Genomic DNA, 17,125 nt, shown 5'->3' with positions numbered 1-17,125 from the left:
GAAAATAATACACCATAATGCACAAAACACCAAACAAACGGAACCTCAGCCACACCGCTTACAAAGAGGTGTTCAGACAATATTAACCAGCTGTTCAGTGAATTTTCACAGTGGATTCATCAACTATGAAAGTGGATGATCTGTTATAAGACTACAGTATGAATCCACGTCCAAATTTCTACTATAAATTGATGAGCACAATAACTATTTTAAACCAAATCCAACAATTACCACACTACTTTGACCTCTGTGTAATCAAAATGATTTGCAGATGCCAGGCTGGAACGGAGTAAAAGGTTGTGTTCCTGAGCACTGCCAATAATCCTCTGTGCAGCCAAATACTATTCCAAGTAAACACTAATTCTGTGATCAGTCCTGCGGGCAACCCTATTATCTCACAACTTTTGTATCTACAATGAAGCAAGTAGGCACTTTCACATTCCTAAGAGCAACACAGACACTAAGGATTTAAAAAAAAAAAAAGTGTCTAGTGGTCCTAGGAAAAAAACCCCATAAACCTGGGAAAGTAATTTAGAAAAGAGGAGGAAAAAATCCAACTTATTTGCAATTCATGTGCTGTTTGTTTTGCTTTCTTATTGGGAGAGATCTCTATTCTGCACATTCCAGTGAATGGCCATTCGCTATTAATTTATCTTCTTTCTGACAGCAAGTGGAGCACCATTCCAGAGTTTCAACATTCCCTTGATGTTGCTCTGGTTAATGCTTGTGTGCTATTTAAACAAAGCATATTCCAACCAAATCTGACTATATATGGAATTCCCTGACAAGTAAAAATTTGGATGCTCTACAAAAAAGAACCATGAAAACAGAATACACACACAAACACACAAAACACTCCAAACTGCACAAATTCAACATGTACTAAAACAGGCTCTTGGTGGCAAAGGTCAGGTACCCAGTGTGACCGACCATCTCCCTGAGTGGCACGCCACTTTTGAACTGCACAGTTCCTTGCTGCAGATTAGTGCACGGGCTACCTTGGTTTGATGGGTTGCTGCTGTCAAAGCCAGCGCTAGAATTATCCTCGGCTGCTTTTCCAAGGTCAGGGATTTGCAAGCTAATTGTCCTCACATTGTACATTCGGAGCAGAATTTCCAAGGTGTTAATCTCTGTAAAACCATATTCTTCCATCACCAGGCAGGTTCTTTGGACTTGTTCGATGCAGGGGGAGAAAGAGCAGATGCGGCCACCTGCAAAATGAGACAGGTAGTGGAAAAGAGGGCAAAACCCAAAACAAAGCACTTTTTATCTTTTTTTTCAAACTCTCCCAGATGCCCATAGAAATTACTTTTATACAGACAAAGTGAAAACATTCTTCGAGAAAACCTTCATGAGGCAACTATGCAGGTTTAAAGTGTCAGCACAAAATCAAACATGGATGACTCTACAACATGCTTCAGATCCTTTAAAAACTGCAATAGCAAATTCATTCATCTTCCAAATACAGTGTTGCCCACCACATTTGTTCATGATAAAACCGTCAAAGTTGATCCCTTTAGAGCAGCGACTCTTTTGGAATCACTATCCACTATTCTGGACTGAGGCACCGAACCAAAGCTGGCACCTACACAAAGCCAGAAGTCATTCTCCACACACTGTACAGAGTTGCCTTCATTAGAATATAAGCGTGCGTGCACACACACTCTGACAAAAGCGGCTGTGTTTATTTGAGAACGATGGTATGCGTGTACAGAATAAAGTAATCTCTCCAGGCCATAGATGGAGTGCTGTTAAGGCTTTACCCTTTTAGTCAAGCTGACTAGCATGTCTCCTGAGCATTAAAGTTTACTGGATATCACATCAGGCAGGTTTACAGCAAATGCTTCAGAACTCTAGGATAGGACTTTTAAGTGATAAACTAACACTTGTCTCCTTCTCTGTGCACAGTTCAGATTTTTGATTCTAAATACAGAGTATTAACAGGCCCCCTACAACTTTCTGCATGCTACAATGTCACCTTAACAGCTGAGAATAGAATGATTCAGATTTACTCTGAAAAGCCACAGCCAAATCAGATCAAAGAATTACAAGGACACTGTCTGCCATAAAGCCAGGGCATGTGCTTTCACCCAGGACACAGTGTCCCACAAGGCAACTGCTCTTCCTGAAAAGCTTTTGTGCTGGGGGAAGGAACACTGGGCAATGCAGCTTCGGCTATTGTTTTACTTATTACAATTAGATGAAAATGCTTGCTGACCCGATTTGCATTCCTTTCCAGCCCTCTCCCAGGCTCATCCAGTCAAGCCTTCCAACACCAGTTGTCTAAGCAGTTAAAGAACCCGTGCAATCGAAAGCAAAGCATTCTGCTAAAAATAGAGGCTATGCTGGGACTACATGAAGCCTGCTTTATCTCAAACTCCCCTTTTTTTTTTTCCTTTTTCGTTTCTAAAGTCTCATCTCTAAAAAAAGAAAGCATCAGGTCTGAAAGCGTCACTGTAGCACTCTAGTTACTGCGCAGCAATGATGTGCTGGGTACTGACTGGGGAGGAACACTTTCCATGACCATTAATCCACCATACACTAAGTAGGATTTAAGTTTAGTCCTGAAATAAAGTCTCCACAGCCAGGGGTTCTTATCATGCATCTTCAGAATAAAATACCCTGGATAAGTAATTCCCTGGAGTGACAATTAAAAAACAAATCTAATAATCACCTGCAAAATTAATGCTGGTATGTGTCATTATTAACCAACTCCGTTGATGCCAATTTAATTGCACGCCCAGTCCACTAGCTCCTACGAAATTAGATTTATATGTTCATCAGCATGGCCAGGGCTACCAAAATGATTCTGAATCAGACAGCTAATCTTTTCTGGCCAAAGTAGTACACATTTCTACCATGTCTGTAGATGTAGAAGAGAAAAGCTCAGGAAGACATTTCTGTTACATAATTAGAAAGCTATTATGATGCACGTATGTTATAAGAAAGATGTTATATTCTTTTTGTATAGGGAACTGAACAAATGTCTAACTTAGCTAAATGTCAGTTCACAATAACTCTTTGTCTGCAAAGCAAGAATTTGCAGAGAGACCAGAGACTTACTACTATTTCATTCAGGCTTTTTGGTTTTGGTGTTTTATATTGCAATAAAAAAGGGAAATATATTTACATCTACAATAACTCTGTTCTTACTTATTCCGACTACAAGGGTTTCAAGATATGTTTAGGCTTCCGAATTCACATGCTCTAGATTTACAGTCAAAAACTAAGAAGCCTGCACACAGCTGTTGCCATACAAGCTGCAGAGCCGCCTACGGTTCTTGTCAAGCCTTCAATTAAAGGCAGAGCACCCTTCATTTTGCCTCGGGAAAGTCAGCTGAGCACACCATGTCAACACCAAACTTGGTGATGATTTATCAGACTGCCTCCTTGCAAACCAGACTGCTTGGGGAAGCAGGGTTACAGAAAGTGGGCTTTCAAGCTGCTTGGTAGGGAAGAAAGCTCTTGTTTGCAATAGCGAATATCCAGAGGGGAAGCGCAAAAAACAGTGTTACTTTACTTACTGCACTGCTGGAAACTTCTCAGGTATGAAGAGTGGGAAAACAGTGTAACAGCTGGTATTTCATATAACTGAGAGCATCCAGTGGGTTTTAATAGTTCTGCCGATTTCATTTTTTCCCTTGCATATCTATTGTTCTGGTTATTATTATACATCCCTCTGAAATAAAGATACCTACAAATAGCTTAGAAGCAAAACCACCAAGCATCTGTCTTTATGGATCCTAACAAGTGGGAGAGGGGTTTCCTCTGCTTTTTCCTGTACACATCATCGGGCAGGCTGGATTTGACCTGCAGGCTGGACTTGTTTGATTAAGCAGATATTAAGAGAAGATTGGAAAGCTACAATTAGCACAAGGTTGGAAGGCAAAAACGAAATTGCAGTTCCAGACTGCGAGAGGCTGTCTAAAATAGAAAGTTTTGGGAAGCTTCAATTTCCATGGTGTGTTTAGACATCAGCAAAAAAACGGACTCTGTGCAGCAGAAAACCAGCACTCACAAGGACATGCTCATTTGTTCTAGGACCAGATGCTTCTGAATTCTCTGCACTGTGGGCTGCCCTCTGTACCCCTGCCGGATTACCAGCTAGGCAACACCCTTTCTGTCACAATCACCAAACAGATATAAATCTAGATTTCAGCATTCACAATTCTCAGATTCTCTAAGAGCCCTCTTGTCCTTTAGACATCAAGAGGCATTTAGGGCTTAAAGGACTTGAATATGCATTGCTTTGTCTTGCCATGCCGAGGATTCCTTAGTGAATGAAGAAAAGACATGTTCTCCCTCCCTATCCGCTCGCTAGCTGGGGCACACTGCTCTGTCTGTGGATCACAAAGGGGTGGACTAGACTAGAGAGCAGTGAAAACAACTGAAGGGAAACTTTTTAGTACAAACCAAGTTTGTGTTCTTTCAGAGCTCTCCTTTCAGGAGAGACACCGTTCCTAAATTTGGTTAATGAGATCTTTGTGTCATCATAAATTGATATAGCAATTATCTGAGATTAATCCCGTTCACATTGGGAAGCTGTGTGAGCTTTTTGATCTGAAGAGCTGTCTAAAAATGTGTTTATTCATATATAATGCATCTGACAAGTGCTACAGTTGAGGAGAAGAGAATAATGAGACTGGATGAAAGACTTAAATTTTTTTCTACCTTCAATTTTACAGGGAGTGAGTTAGTTTGAAACATTTAATGGAGAGGTTAAATCTCCCGAACCCGTAGGTTGGAACAAGCCCACACAGTCCTGGCAGTCATTGTAACCAGCAATAGGGTCGAGAGGATATGAAAATTGAAGTACAATTCAGACTGGAATGATTACAGAAGAGAGCTTAAGGGAAGGGGGAAATAAAAGAGAAGATTTGCATCCACATAGCACTGTACATTTTAACAGACAGTATCTAATTAGTAATCAAGGGACACACCCTTGCATCTTTACAAGAGGTCAGTGCCTTGAAAGTTATTTCCCCTTCAAGAGCAGTTCCTGGAACATTCCTATGCAACTCCAACAAACAATTTTGTTTCTGGTTTCTCTGAGCAAGGACTAACACCTCTACCAGTTCTGTTTAGCTAATACCTGCATTAGGTTTCAAGTATGGAAAATCTGGCACTGCTACCCAATTATAAGAACTCCAGTGCATGCTTATGATACAGAAAATCTGTCCAAGTTATGTGCTCTCACTTCTGTAGGTTATAGTAGGTGTCGCAAGTGCTCTGACAGGTTTTTTCATCATCCCAATATTATTCAGAAGATGTAAAAAGAACATATGTAGTACAGCACCATACTGTAGTACAGTTCCAGGGAAAAGGGCCAGTAATTTTAGAAATGATTCTGTGATGTAAAGAATACAACACAGCATTTTTATCCCTGCTAAAAAGAACACAGCTCTGGGTTTTGGGACTTCAGTGCATTGTCATAATTGGAAGATTACATTACAAAGATCTCATGGAAGAAAAAAATCACACAGGCATTATCATTATGTAGGGGCGAGGCAGGAGAATCACTGAGCAGCATCACTGTGGCATTTACTCTGTGCTAGTAGGACACTAAAAATATTGCCTCTGTAAAAGGGGACAGAATGTCCTTTAAGTGAGTGTGCTCGTAGGCGATTTGATGTAGGTTCCCTGACAAGTGAAATTAGAGGATTCGGCTGTTGGAAGAAATTAAAGGATGTTTCTTGATTTGGAAAAGAAAATTTTCTCCAAATCACTTGCCAGCTCATTAATAGGAGCTTGATGTGATCTTCTGCAAATGTGACCTTAATCTCTATGTTTGTAGGTGCATCCCTCAAAAGGAATTTATTCCTGCTCACTATTATGGGCTGGCAAAAGCATGCAAGAAGGAAATTAAAAAATCAGTTGGCACTAAATTGGGGAAGAAAACCTAACAACTTCCTTTAAGAATCCTTTCACCCCAAGTACTTCCTACAAACTGCGTAAAAGCCAATAGTATTCCACAGCATGATGCAGGAATCGTTCTACTTGACTCTTGACATGTGAGAGAATGACTTTTACTTCAGGCCAGGCCCATCTGTGCATCCCTGACAGACTGGAGCTATGTTAATGCCCTCCAAGAAGATACAACTGGGGCTGGCTCAGCAAACAGCCAGTGCTTGGGAACCTGGTCCTAGATCCTAGTGGGGCAGCTTTGCACTAGACCAGATGGCCCCTCAGTATTGAGAGGATATGCTTCAATTTAAAATTAGTTTGTGGATCTTTTGGCTTCACCTTGAATTAATTCTCCTTTGAACCAAAGCAGGTACCACACGAGCAAAAGCTGGTGCCGAAATTTCAGCAAGCACTTACTGCTTCATCCATTTATTCCAAAACAATCTCCTGAGGACATGAGAAGCATTGATACCAACTTGAGTACCACCTGCATGGGTGGAGGAGGACAGCATGCTAGACTGCCAGGCTCCACTTCCTGCCCTAACACATTCCCTGTGTGTTCTTGAGGTAGCCCAAGGCCAAACAACATCAGCCTTGATGTCACTGGCCTCTTCTCAGTGTGATTCAGCCTGGGGTACTCTCTACCCAGTTACCACAGGGGTGAAAGTTGTGGCCAGGGATTTCAGCTGCTCCTCAAAGCCACACCTAGGTGGTTTAAAAACGAGACCATGAATAATCTATGGAGCTTACGAAAAATAGCCAGTGAGACTTTCTACATGGACATGGTATTCCCTGAAAGCTCAGGGGAAGAGGGAGGCAGGCCAAAATGAAAACTGAAAACTAGCTAAACCAGGCAATGCCTTACCTGCACCACAGGCTACTGGGAGGATGAGATATTATTTATTCTCTTATACAGCACCTGTAATAACCAAACTCGGCAGGTTAAGATAACAATCAATGGCTATGCTAAGGGGAAAAAAATGCAGACAAGAACTGTTTTAAGTCCTTTGTGTACAAATGAAACAAACATAAGACTCTGGAAATAAAAAACAACTACTACTACAAAGAGCAGAGTACTGCTGAAGGGCTTCTGTGATGGCAGGAAATGCAGAAGCCCAAACAGGGAGATGTTCAGAGGGAAATTTCCCTGCAGAGTTTGGGGGGCAGACCTGACAGCACCATGTTATCTGATTCAGGTGACACCTCAAGGATCACAATTTGACAAACTTGTAATTTAGGGGCTTTATGACACTCAAGAGGGAGTGGCAAGTCTGAATTTAAGAGTAAGATCTTTGAAAGAAAGAAAGGAAATAAAAGAGGGGTGGTTTTAATAATTTTGTGACTCAGATTGTTAATTTAAACACCACCAGAGACCGATTTACAATGCAAAAGGCCAATCCAACCTAATATATGGCTGTATTTTTCAATCTCCCTACCTGAAAATTTAAAATCTGTATGAAAATTATTGTACAAATGGGTTTCTGTCTCATATTCCACAGCCTTGGAAGAAACAGACAATATTTATGAGAGCAGAGTAGGTGGGTGCAGAATTATATTCAAAGCACTACAGTCTTCAGCTGTGAGATGACTGTGAGTCAAAAGTTTCAGGGCATTTAAGAACTGTAGAATATTGAGGATATTTTGGTTACCTCACAATTGTTTCATTTTCTTAATTTTTTAAAATTTAGCCTGAGGTGTTTAACAGCAACTTTGCAAAAACCACCAAGGTCAGTTATTGGGAACAGCAGCTCTGACTATAGAAAAGCATTAATCAGCAGATGCTGCAAAAGAAAAACAGTGCAGGTCTGGAAATGAAAGCAAGTTCTGCACTGCAGCAGTGCTCAAGAGATACTACAAGCAGCATTTCTGCTGAAAGTGTGATTGGTGAAATCAGCATGGAAGGATGCAGCTGAGATGCAAGCCTGAACGTTGTCACCAGTGAATAAGAACCTTCTAGCCACAAACCTACTGTGCCATTTTATTCTTTTGGCTCTTAAGAGGTTGGCAGTGCTTTAAATGGGAGGCCAAACTACTGTAAGTAGTGTATTTACAGCATACTGCAGGCATAACGTGAGTGATAAATGTACTCTGTAAAGAGGATCATTAACACTCAGCCTAGTAGAAGCTGCAACTGTTCAGGACCTTGAGCTTAAGTAGGAGAGCAAAAACTGATTTGATAAGGCTTTGTTAAGTTTAAGAACTCTCTCTTACATACTGTCTCAGCTGAACACTCTATAATGAATATTGTGGTTTTAAAGGGGGGGCTGGCTGATGCTATATATTGAATTTGCTTAGCTCTGATTTCATTCAAAGTACCTTAAGACTTTAGGGAATAAATTACGACTATCTGGCAGTATAGCTGCAATATTTGCATGGCACATCACAATAAAACCCACAGTGTGAATGGTTCAAATGTGACCCTGTCCAGAGAGAGGGGGCGTGGAAGGAAAAGAGTGGAACGACTCATTTTCTCCAGTGATGCTTTATCACTATGCTAACCCTTGGAACGGTGGTGAACAACAGCAGTATGTGCACAGACTGTTCTTACTGCAGAAGACTGTTTTAACTATTTGAAAACAAAACAAAGGAGCACTATAAAATTATCTGCCTGCACTAGGGAAAGGGAAGCAGTTACAGATACCCTTCTATCATATTCTAGATTTTACAGCAGTAAAAAAAAAAAAAAAACCAACAAAACTACCCGCATGATTTGGAATAAAACAGAAACGTGTGTAAGTTTGTACCTATTACTACTGCAATCAATTATATTTTATATGAAAACCAGCTTTTGTTTATATGCAAAATAGCAAAAAAAAAATAAAATGCCCCCAGCTCAGTCAGGTGCCATGACACCCAAAAGATGAGCCTTAGACCAGTACCAGATCTCAGACACTGGTGGCTGTTTGCAGCAAAAACTGCAGCAAGGATCAGCAACTTCACCTTTTGACTGGTACATAAAGTGCATGATGCCACTTCACACACACAAAAATGTGGCATTTTAAAGTATTATTTATATTGCCTAAGCAGACATAACCTTGTAGCATAGCACAGAAAACTATAGCCAGATGGTATGGCCAGTCTGGGACTGTAATACCTTTTCTAGGATTTCAAATGCTGGAGTGAGACAACAATTCAAAACTTTGAACTGTTCAAGCAGCTCTGCTTAGTATTCTAAACATGCACCACTTAAATAATTCAAATTGGACTGCGCAATGCAGCGCCTTCTAAGCTGAGAAGTCAGCTGAGTGTTGTGCTCACTAGATTAGATAATTTGAGCACAGTGCATTGAAAATTATTTTCTTCTCAGGACACACTGGAAAGCAGCTACAAATTGAGCTGTAACCCTTGCAGGTACAGACTGCTAACAAGTCTCTATTTATTCACTTTTTAAAGAAAGCGTGTTACAATGGTATCAGAAAGCTTTCTAGAAAATTTTCAGTAGTAGCTGAGGTAGCCCGACAGCTGGGTCGGTCCTGACTCAGCAAGGTAATGCACATTCAGTGACCTTTAAGAACAAGCCCAAATCCTGTGGTTTCAAGAAGACCTAGCAATTCACTTAAAGTCAGGCCTATGATTACATATTTTAACAAAGAACTGGCCCTTGGCACATAATCAAGTTTTACTAAACTCATGTCCTAGCACAGGCACAGTTCAGCACTCCATGCTCTCTTGCTTAGGAAAGTCACTTTTGTAGATGGAAGTGATCTGGCACAAGTTAGTTCAGGTCCACACTAGTGTAGTTACACTGGTATAACATTAATTAGGTGAAAACTTATTTCAGGATAAAAGAATGATTTATTCACTGAAGCTTATATTTCAATAGGGAACAGACTTATAATAAACTCATGAAATCCATCCAATACCTCAACAGCAGTTCTCACTTGCAGTCACAATCCCAGAATAACTGGCATAAGCTAGAACACGCTTTTTGTTCCATTCCTACTACAACCAACGGCAAACTTCTCATTAGCTCCAACAGCAGAAATTTAAGACAGAAATTAGCAAGCATATTTAAGTATAACCACATTTTCTTTAACATTACTGATGGGGTGCTCTGTTAAATAGGTCCACATCTGCAATGATTGATGTGAAGTGCATCTGAACACCTTTTATACAAACAGCTTTTCACTGAATTGCCAAAGAAATTTGCTTTCAGCGTTTATTGTTACTGCTGCTTCCCACACACCTCAGATCTAGCAAAATGCACTTGACAAAGGTTCAAAGGGGTTTTATAAACTGTCCATGCTAATTGTAGCAGCTAGCACAGGCCTGTGGGAAAAAGTTGTTCTTCTTTCAAATTTTCCGCTGTGAATTGAAGACCTCTTTTGAAGGTTTTTCAGCCTTAGAAATGCCCAGAGACTTTGACATTTGAGAACAGCGATCACACTATGGAAGGGAGCAGATCTAGCGTATGGCTCAAAGGCACAGAGGTGTGGATGCACAGTACTTCCTGAACAGAAAGAGATAAGTGCAGTTACCTTCAGCTTTTAATGCTGACTTTGCATGTCCTATGGCTTCCCATGGAGACGGAATATCTAGGAACACCGCATCTGCAATGTTTGAGACACCAAACCCACTTTTGCAGACATCCTGGTTAGTGACTGTGACCAGATGCTCCACCCCATGCTCTCGAAACTCCTCCCTGGCCTTCTCAGCCCTCTGTTGGTGGAACTCCACGGTGTACAGGTGCCCTGTGGGAGCCACTGTCCTGATGAGAGCGTGGGAGAGGGATCCGCTGCCCGTACCTAGGAAAGACGAACAACTTATGAAATACCGTTTGACAGTGCTAAACATTGGAACAAAGGTATTCTCCATTAATCCTCCTGCTTGGAACACTTACTCAAAACCCCAAATGAACACAAACCATTGGTTAAACTATTGAAAGAGAACAGTCCTTCCTTCACAAGCAGAAAAGGACTAAACGACCTAGGAAACAGTCTTCAGCGCCCTCAAAGCATTAATTAAAAATCTGGCAAACTCAGAACCTGTCCTGTCTCCCTGGAGTAGAAAACTAATGCCAAGGATCAGCTATGGCTCTAACAAGTGCCACAAGAGAACATGAGGAAGTAAATGCAACAGGAAAAATTCAGGGAAATTAACCAGGAGATTTTTTTTAAAGTGCCAGACTCTTCTAGGGTGAAAAGAGATGAAGGCAAATTTTAACATATTTTCCAAATCTTATACTTCATTAAAACAAAGAAGAGATGTTGGCAAGGGTCCATGCTTGAAAATCCTATTGATATCCATGCAAACAAATGGCCTTCAGGAGATGGAATGTGTTTTGCTCAAGCCTCTTAAGAGACACTGGCCATCCTCAACTTCCACTGAAATTATCCAAAACTAAGGCCTCTTGGCTCCTTGCAGTCACACTGACCAAACAACCTGCTTTCACAGGTGACTTACATACATACATGCCTACACAACCTTAACTGTGAGATCCATCACATACCTGAAATTGTATGTAAGTACAATTACCATGTACAACCAGGGACTAACAATTAAGACATAGATTTTTTTTTTCCTTTAGTTTGATAATTTAGGAAACTTATTTTAAATGATCCATTGGCGTACTAAATAGATGAATGACTAATAACGAATGTTATCACTGAAGAAAACACCCATATACCAATTCACATTGCCAATTACTCACTCAAGTGGCATTTAACAGAATAACCCCCCAAACTCAACACCCCACAGCAACCTCAAATTATCCACGTTTATTGATTTATAATTCTGTACTTGGAACACATTTCTCCTGTAGAAAGAAAATCTATTTCTAGCTATCTTCAATGACTGTTCAGGCTAAATTTCAGCCTGAAGCAAGTTCTTTCAACTAACATAAATCTTAAAAAACTTACAAAGGACAGAACCTGAAGTACAGCAGTGGTGGAGAAAGCTCAGAAACTAGTAGAAAGGAAATTAATTAGGGGACACAGGGGCTGGTACAGCTGCTTAATTGGAGCAATAATTTCCATAACTGTACAGGAAGTCAGAGTCTACAGACGGAGCCAAGGTTCTTGCCCTCTAGTCACGTATGGGGACAAACATTGTCGTGGCACTGTATTTAATCCGACAGCTCTGAAAGGGGAGCCATTCAGACTGTAAACAGAGCTCAGGGCCCATGTTTGCCACTGGATCAACCGACTGCACTGCGGAATCAGCACTGCTCCTCTGCTTCCCCCTGAGAGGGCTCTGACCCCAAGGGGTGGACCAGCACCCTCCTCCCAGCTTTAATGGAGGAGATTAGACAGGGAGGGAGGACCTACAGGTTTTAGCACTGGCCTCTGAGGGGTCCAAGGGAAGAGAGAAACTGTGACACGCACGTTTATTTAAAGTGAAAATCCATGCATTCATGCCAGTATTAAAATAAAGCAAACAAAAGGCAAAAGACACTTACATGAAAAACTATCTGGTCATGGCACCTGTAGGCTCTAAATGTCAAGATAAAGTTTTCCCCGATTAAAAGGAGTAATGGTTGCATGGTAGTCATGTGGTTGTAAAAACTCAATGATATATGTGCATAGCAAAGAAACTGCATTTCATTGATTTTTTTTTGTTTGTTTGTTTTAATGACAAGAGCAGGGAACTATTGTTCACAGGATGCTAAATGACTGAAATTCTGCCTTTAAATTTCATGCCAGAAGGCAGGATTGCACAACTGAGAACTTTTGCAAACTGACGGAATTTAATTATTTTACCTCTCAAATGTGTAATGCCACACACTTTCTGCATCTTTCTCTGCTAATCTAAAGGACTGAACAGGCAGCCTGTCAGCACAGCTGGGCTGTAAGCAGAAGAGAGAGGCAGCTTGTGCATGTATCCAGTTTCCTTGTTCATATTCTTTTACATTTTTAATCACTTTCCTTTTAAATCTGTTTTTAAAAACACCACAGAAGATACTGTTTGTCTCCTTCCTAGGAAAAACCATTAAGATTTTTTTGGCTTCTTTTCTGGTACTCTTATTTTATTCACAAACACTCCAAGCCAAACCCTGAACTAAAACCAGGATGTTGGAAGTCACCACTTGCAGGCGTATTACAGACTGAGCTTTTGTTAAACAGGGTTGCCAGGAATTATTTTTTGTTGACTGGCTACCACAAACATGTGAATAATACATCATTTTAACAAACACATTTTAACATACCAAATTCTATCACACTAACATCATTAATGAGAGTATTTCTGAAGATGCTGCCTGCCTTCTCCGTGACAACGCTCTCAAAACTGCAGGAAACAAAGAACAAGACGGTTATGAATCACCCACCATTGCAAAATCTCTCCTTGAACAGACGACAGATTCTGAACCCAGTCCTGTGAAATGATGACCCTCAACTCTCATGTGCCAGATAGTTCAGCACACTTGATATGATTCATTAAGAATATGAGAGTCTGGCAGTTCAGCATGAGTCCATACTCAACACAATCTTTAAAGCCCAATCAGCACTGTCTACAGAAGGCAGGGGTTCAACTCTATGTTTCTTTGATGTTGTCGAAGGGGAAATGAATGTTTATATTCACCTTCTCCCCTGCAAATCTGCAACATTCAACATTTGAGTTCTCCCACCACCTTCTCAATTCCTTTTCAATTTCTCTTTGTCCTTATTTCAAAATCACTACTGAAAAAAACACTATTCAGCCAAATATGACTAAAAGAGTCTTAGGCACCAGTTTGGAATAAGTTCTAGTCAGGTTCAGGTTTTCTTGGGAAATAAAAGGTATCCTTAGCATGATACAGCATCAGTCAGGAAAGCAGCAAAACACAAGGAGTACTACTGAAGACATGAACTGGAATGCTACCAAACCTGAAATATCATAGCTGAATTACCCGTATACAAATGAACCAAAAATCTTAATGCTCAAAAATGAACATTTTGTATCAGAAGAGGCAAGTTAAGAACTGGATGGACTTAGATTTTCATCCTAATATAGGCCCAGTGAAATGCCCATGTTCCTGATTCCACCTAGAAAGCAGAAAGTAAGACAACTTCTAGAACAAACACAATTTACAATTTTTACACCAGGATGCTTGCCTTTCTGACAGCTTGCACTATAAATAGCCTTAGAAACTGTTTGCTCCCTACCACGTGACAATGTCCATTTAACTACAGTGTATTAATCATGAGTGGACTCTACAGAAGAGAGGTAAAATGACTATAATTCAAACTGGACTGAAGACATTCTTAACACCACAACTGCTGTTTTAGAGGTCACTTAGGTAGGCACTTAGGTCATTGCTAATGCCTTTGGAAAATATGATGCTCTTTCACATTGACTATTCTGTGATCTTAAACATCTTAGTCAAAGAGCAGACATCTGCACTGCAGGCATTTAATGAGACACAGCAGGGTCCCCAACATGCCACACCCAAAGCTCAAAATCTGAGGAGGAGACACTGTGTCAGGGATCAGCATGGTAGACTAGGAAAGTGGCCCATCTCAGCCTAAAGGCATGAATTAAGATCCTGTTTTAAGACCACATGAGCTAGGTGGCTAATGGCCCTGCAGACTGATGTAGTATCCTTCCCTTCTTCTTGGGCTCAAGCACACTCGATTCTTCTTCTCTGATACATTTAAGCTCAGGAGAGTGTTTCTGCGCTCTCCCAAGAGAAGGAAAACACTGCAGTTTTAGAAAGATTTAAATCCTAACAAGTGGACACCTAGATTAAACACTCTAGCTCAGCACCTACTGATACTTCCTTCTCATTTGTGGACAAGAAAATATTGATTAGATTAACTCTTTGATCATTCCTCTGACCTCAAACAAATCTGTTCTCACTCCCTGCTTGTTCAAGTGACAGGTTTTCCACAGAGAAGCCTCCACACACCTCAGCCATCTTGAGACAACGTCCACATTAAGATCATTTCTCACCTTCTCAAAGCTGCAGAGGACAACATCTGAGCTGTTCAAATATAACACATGCTATTTCAACACAGTATAGACACATATCAGAACACTGTCAAGAGAAACATGACTGTTACCAGAGCATCTAGCATAGCACTGAACTGATAACTGAATAAGAGAGTACATTTTCACACTGTCTTCTGTTTAGTCTGGTTTTCTTATTGCAAAGGATAATTGTCTAAGCTCCTGGAATCCCACCCATCCTATAAACATAAGCGACCTGATTCTATGTTCACTATATTTCCTTATTGCAGGCTATCACTTGGCTTGTCTTTCCTAAAAATCTCTCATCATGGGTGCTTCTTTTTAAAAAAGGAACTACAAACTGTGATTTAGGACCTATAGGTGTTTACAGCTGTGCATAAGCAAAAGCATTTTGGAATAAAGCTGAAAAAGCTCTTAAATGCATACATAGGTTCATAATGCTTGGAAACAGGAAAAGTGAAAAGTATGCAGAGTATTATTTAATATTGGGTCTCTACAGTATCTACTAACATTTTAATAGAACTGAAGTTTCTGGTGCAAAATTTGGCTACCTAAGATATTCTAAAATGAGTAAATATAACAAAACAATGACAATGTTGCTCTATGTGTCTCCTAGCTATGCCATTTAGACCTAGCAAATAGTAAGACAGGTCATGAGTCATCCATGAGAATGGAAGGTGCCTCAAAAACAAAGCAAAATTAATCTTTAGACAGAGCTAACAACTCCACAGCTAATATCTGTCAAGAAACACTGAACAGAGGAACACTGCTCACCGTACACAACAAGTTTATGTAACTACAGAATCATTAATGATTTTTAGCAAATATATGAAGAGATATTAAGCATCTGATGGAAACTAACCCAAAGATCTTACTGTGAAGATAGTCAAGGGCACAAATCACGGTGGCAGAGGTGGGACACAGCAAGAGCAGGGACAGGAAGAGGGAGTGGAAAGAGTTTCAAGGGGATGAGCTGGCAGCTGAAAGAGGAAACAGCAAATCAAGCCCTTTAGAGAAATTAGCTCTTTCTCCTGCCTGTCTTTGTGGATGCCATGCTGAAAGAGGCATTTTAGGCAGCAGCCTGGAGGTCCGAGAGGGCCACTGCTCACTGACCAGACTGAGGAGTTGTGGGAAGGATAGTAGGGAACTTTTCAAGCATGGCACTGCCTACAAAAGGAATGGGACATGAAGACTGAATTTTTTCTTAGAGATTCAAGAGTCAGAGTTCTTTAGGGAGGGATCTTCTCCAGAACGGACATGATATTGTTAAGTTCAGAGCTGCATGAGAAATGCACTTAGTGGTCAAGTGAAATGGTAAGATGAGAGTCCAGAAAGTCTGGAAACAAACGCTTTAGGGTATGAACGGTATGCTTCATCAGCTGCAGGTCAGCCACAAGTCTGAATACATTACAGTGATGCCTCATGTGGCCACGGTTTTGGTCCAGTTCTTTGGTACATCAAGAGAATACTATGCTCTCTGACATTTGTACTAACGAGGCCTTTGTGGTACTTCAAAAGGTGCTATACAAGGATCGGGTTTTCGAATTCTTCTCTCACTCTAACCTGAACAGCTGCTAAGAGGTAGATAAGGGAGACTTTATAAAACACAGACTTAATTAGTAACAGCACATTCCAAAATCAAATTAATACTTACAAACATTGGTCTGTACTTTACCCTAAGGATAGAGCTGCAAACAGTTTACATAAACTTATGCCACAAAAATTGTAAAGACATGAGCAGTATTTGTCAAAAAGTCTATAAGCACTTCAGAAGAGTCATAAGCATACAGCTGACTTGCTGGGACTCCACAATAAACTATTAATCATTTATTAAGTATCCATTAATCATTAAGTCCTCATTAATTTTTTATGAGTGTACTCTTGACAAAATCTATACCCAGGCTGTGAGTTTGAAAATTTCATAACTGTTTTTGAGAAGCTACTGTAAGGCTGGCTGGCAGCTCTTGTTACCTCCTCCACAGAGAAACCATGAGGACCCAGAATACTGTTCTCAGTCTTCAGAAATCCAGTCTGTGGGCTCAGAAACCCATTGCTGTGTGGCAATGAACAGAGTTTAGCAATATTTAATTCGGGATTTAGCTGAAGGGAAACAAAAAATCCAATTAACATTTTTGCTCATGTGAGTCTCATTTTGCTGAATACTGAAGGATCACTGGGATGGTGGTTAGAATACTTTTGACTAAATTACATTTTGTCTAAATACTATGCTCCATTGAAGCCATAATATTTCTCAGATTTATCAGATTAAATGAGGTTTCACAGTACTGTACTGCAATCCCTGAGTAATTCTGAGGGTTAGGACAGCCACTTGTTT

At 40.4% G+C, this 17,125-nt stretch overlaps 1 protein-coding gene across 2 annotated transcripts in view; it reads right to left on the bottom strand.

The window, feature by feature from the left end:
• Window positions 1-527: 527 nt before the first annotated feature.
• TRMT61A (tRNA methyltransferase 61 homolog A (S. cerevisiae)) overlaps window positions 528-17,125 on the bottom strand; it is a 20,088-nt gene continuing 3,490 nt past the window's right edge. The window contains exons 2-4 of one of the 2 annotated variants that reach the window (XM_009708419.1): window positions 10,383-10,649; window positions 1,029-1,211; window positions 883-971 (exon numbers count right to left, since the gene is read on the bottom strand). In XM_009708419.1, coding sequence (XP_009706721.1) covers window positions 883-971; window positions 1,029-1,211; window positions 10,383-10,649 — 539 coding nt within the window. Of the gene's footprint in view, window positions 1,212-10,382; window positions 10,650-17,125 lie in introns of both variants that reach the window. The other variant, XM_009708418.1, reaches the window with a different exon arrangement.

The sequence above is a fragment of the Cariama cristata genome, unplaced genomic scaffold (assembly GCF_000690535.1).
Source record: "Cariama cristata isolate BGI_N322 unplaced genomic scaffold, ASM69053v1 scaffold19239, whole genome shotgun sequence".
NCBI classification, from domain to species: Eukaryota; Metazoa; Chordata; class Aves; order Cariamiformes; family Cariamidae; genus Cariama; species Cariama cristata.
This window is presented reverse-complemented; position numbering and strand designations above follow the sequence as displayed.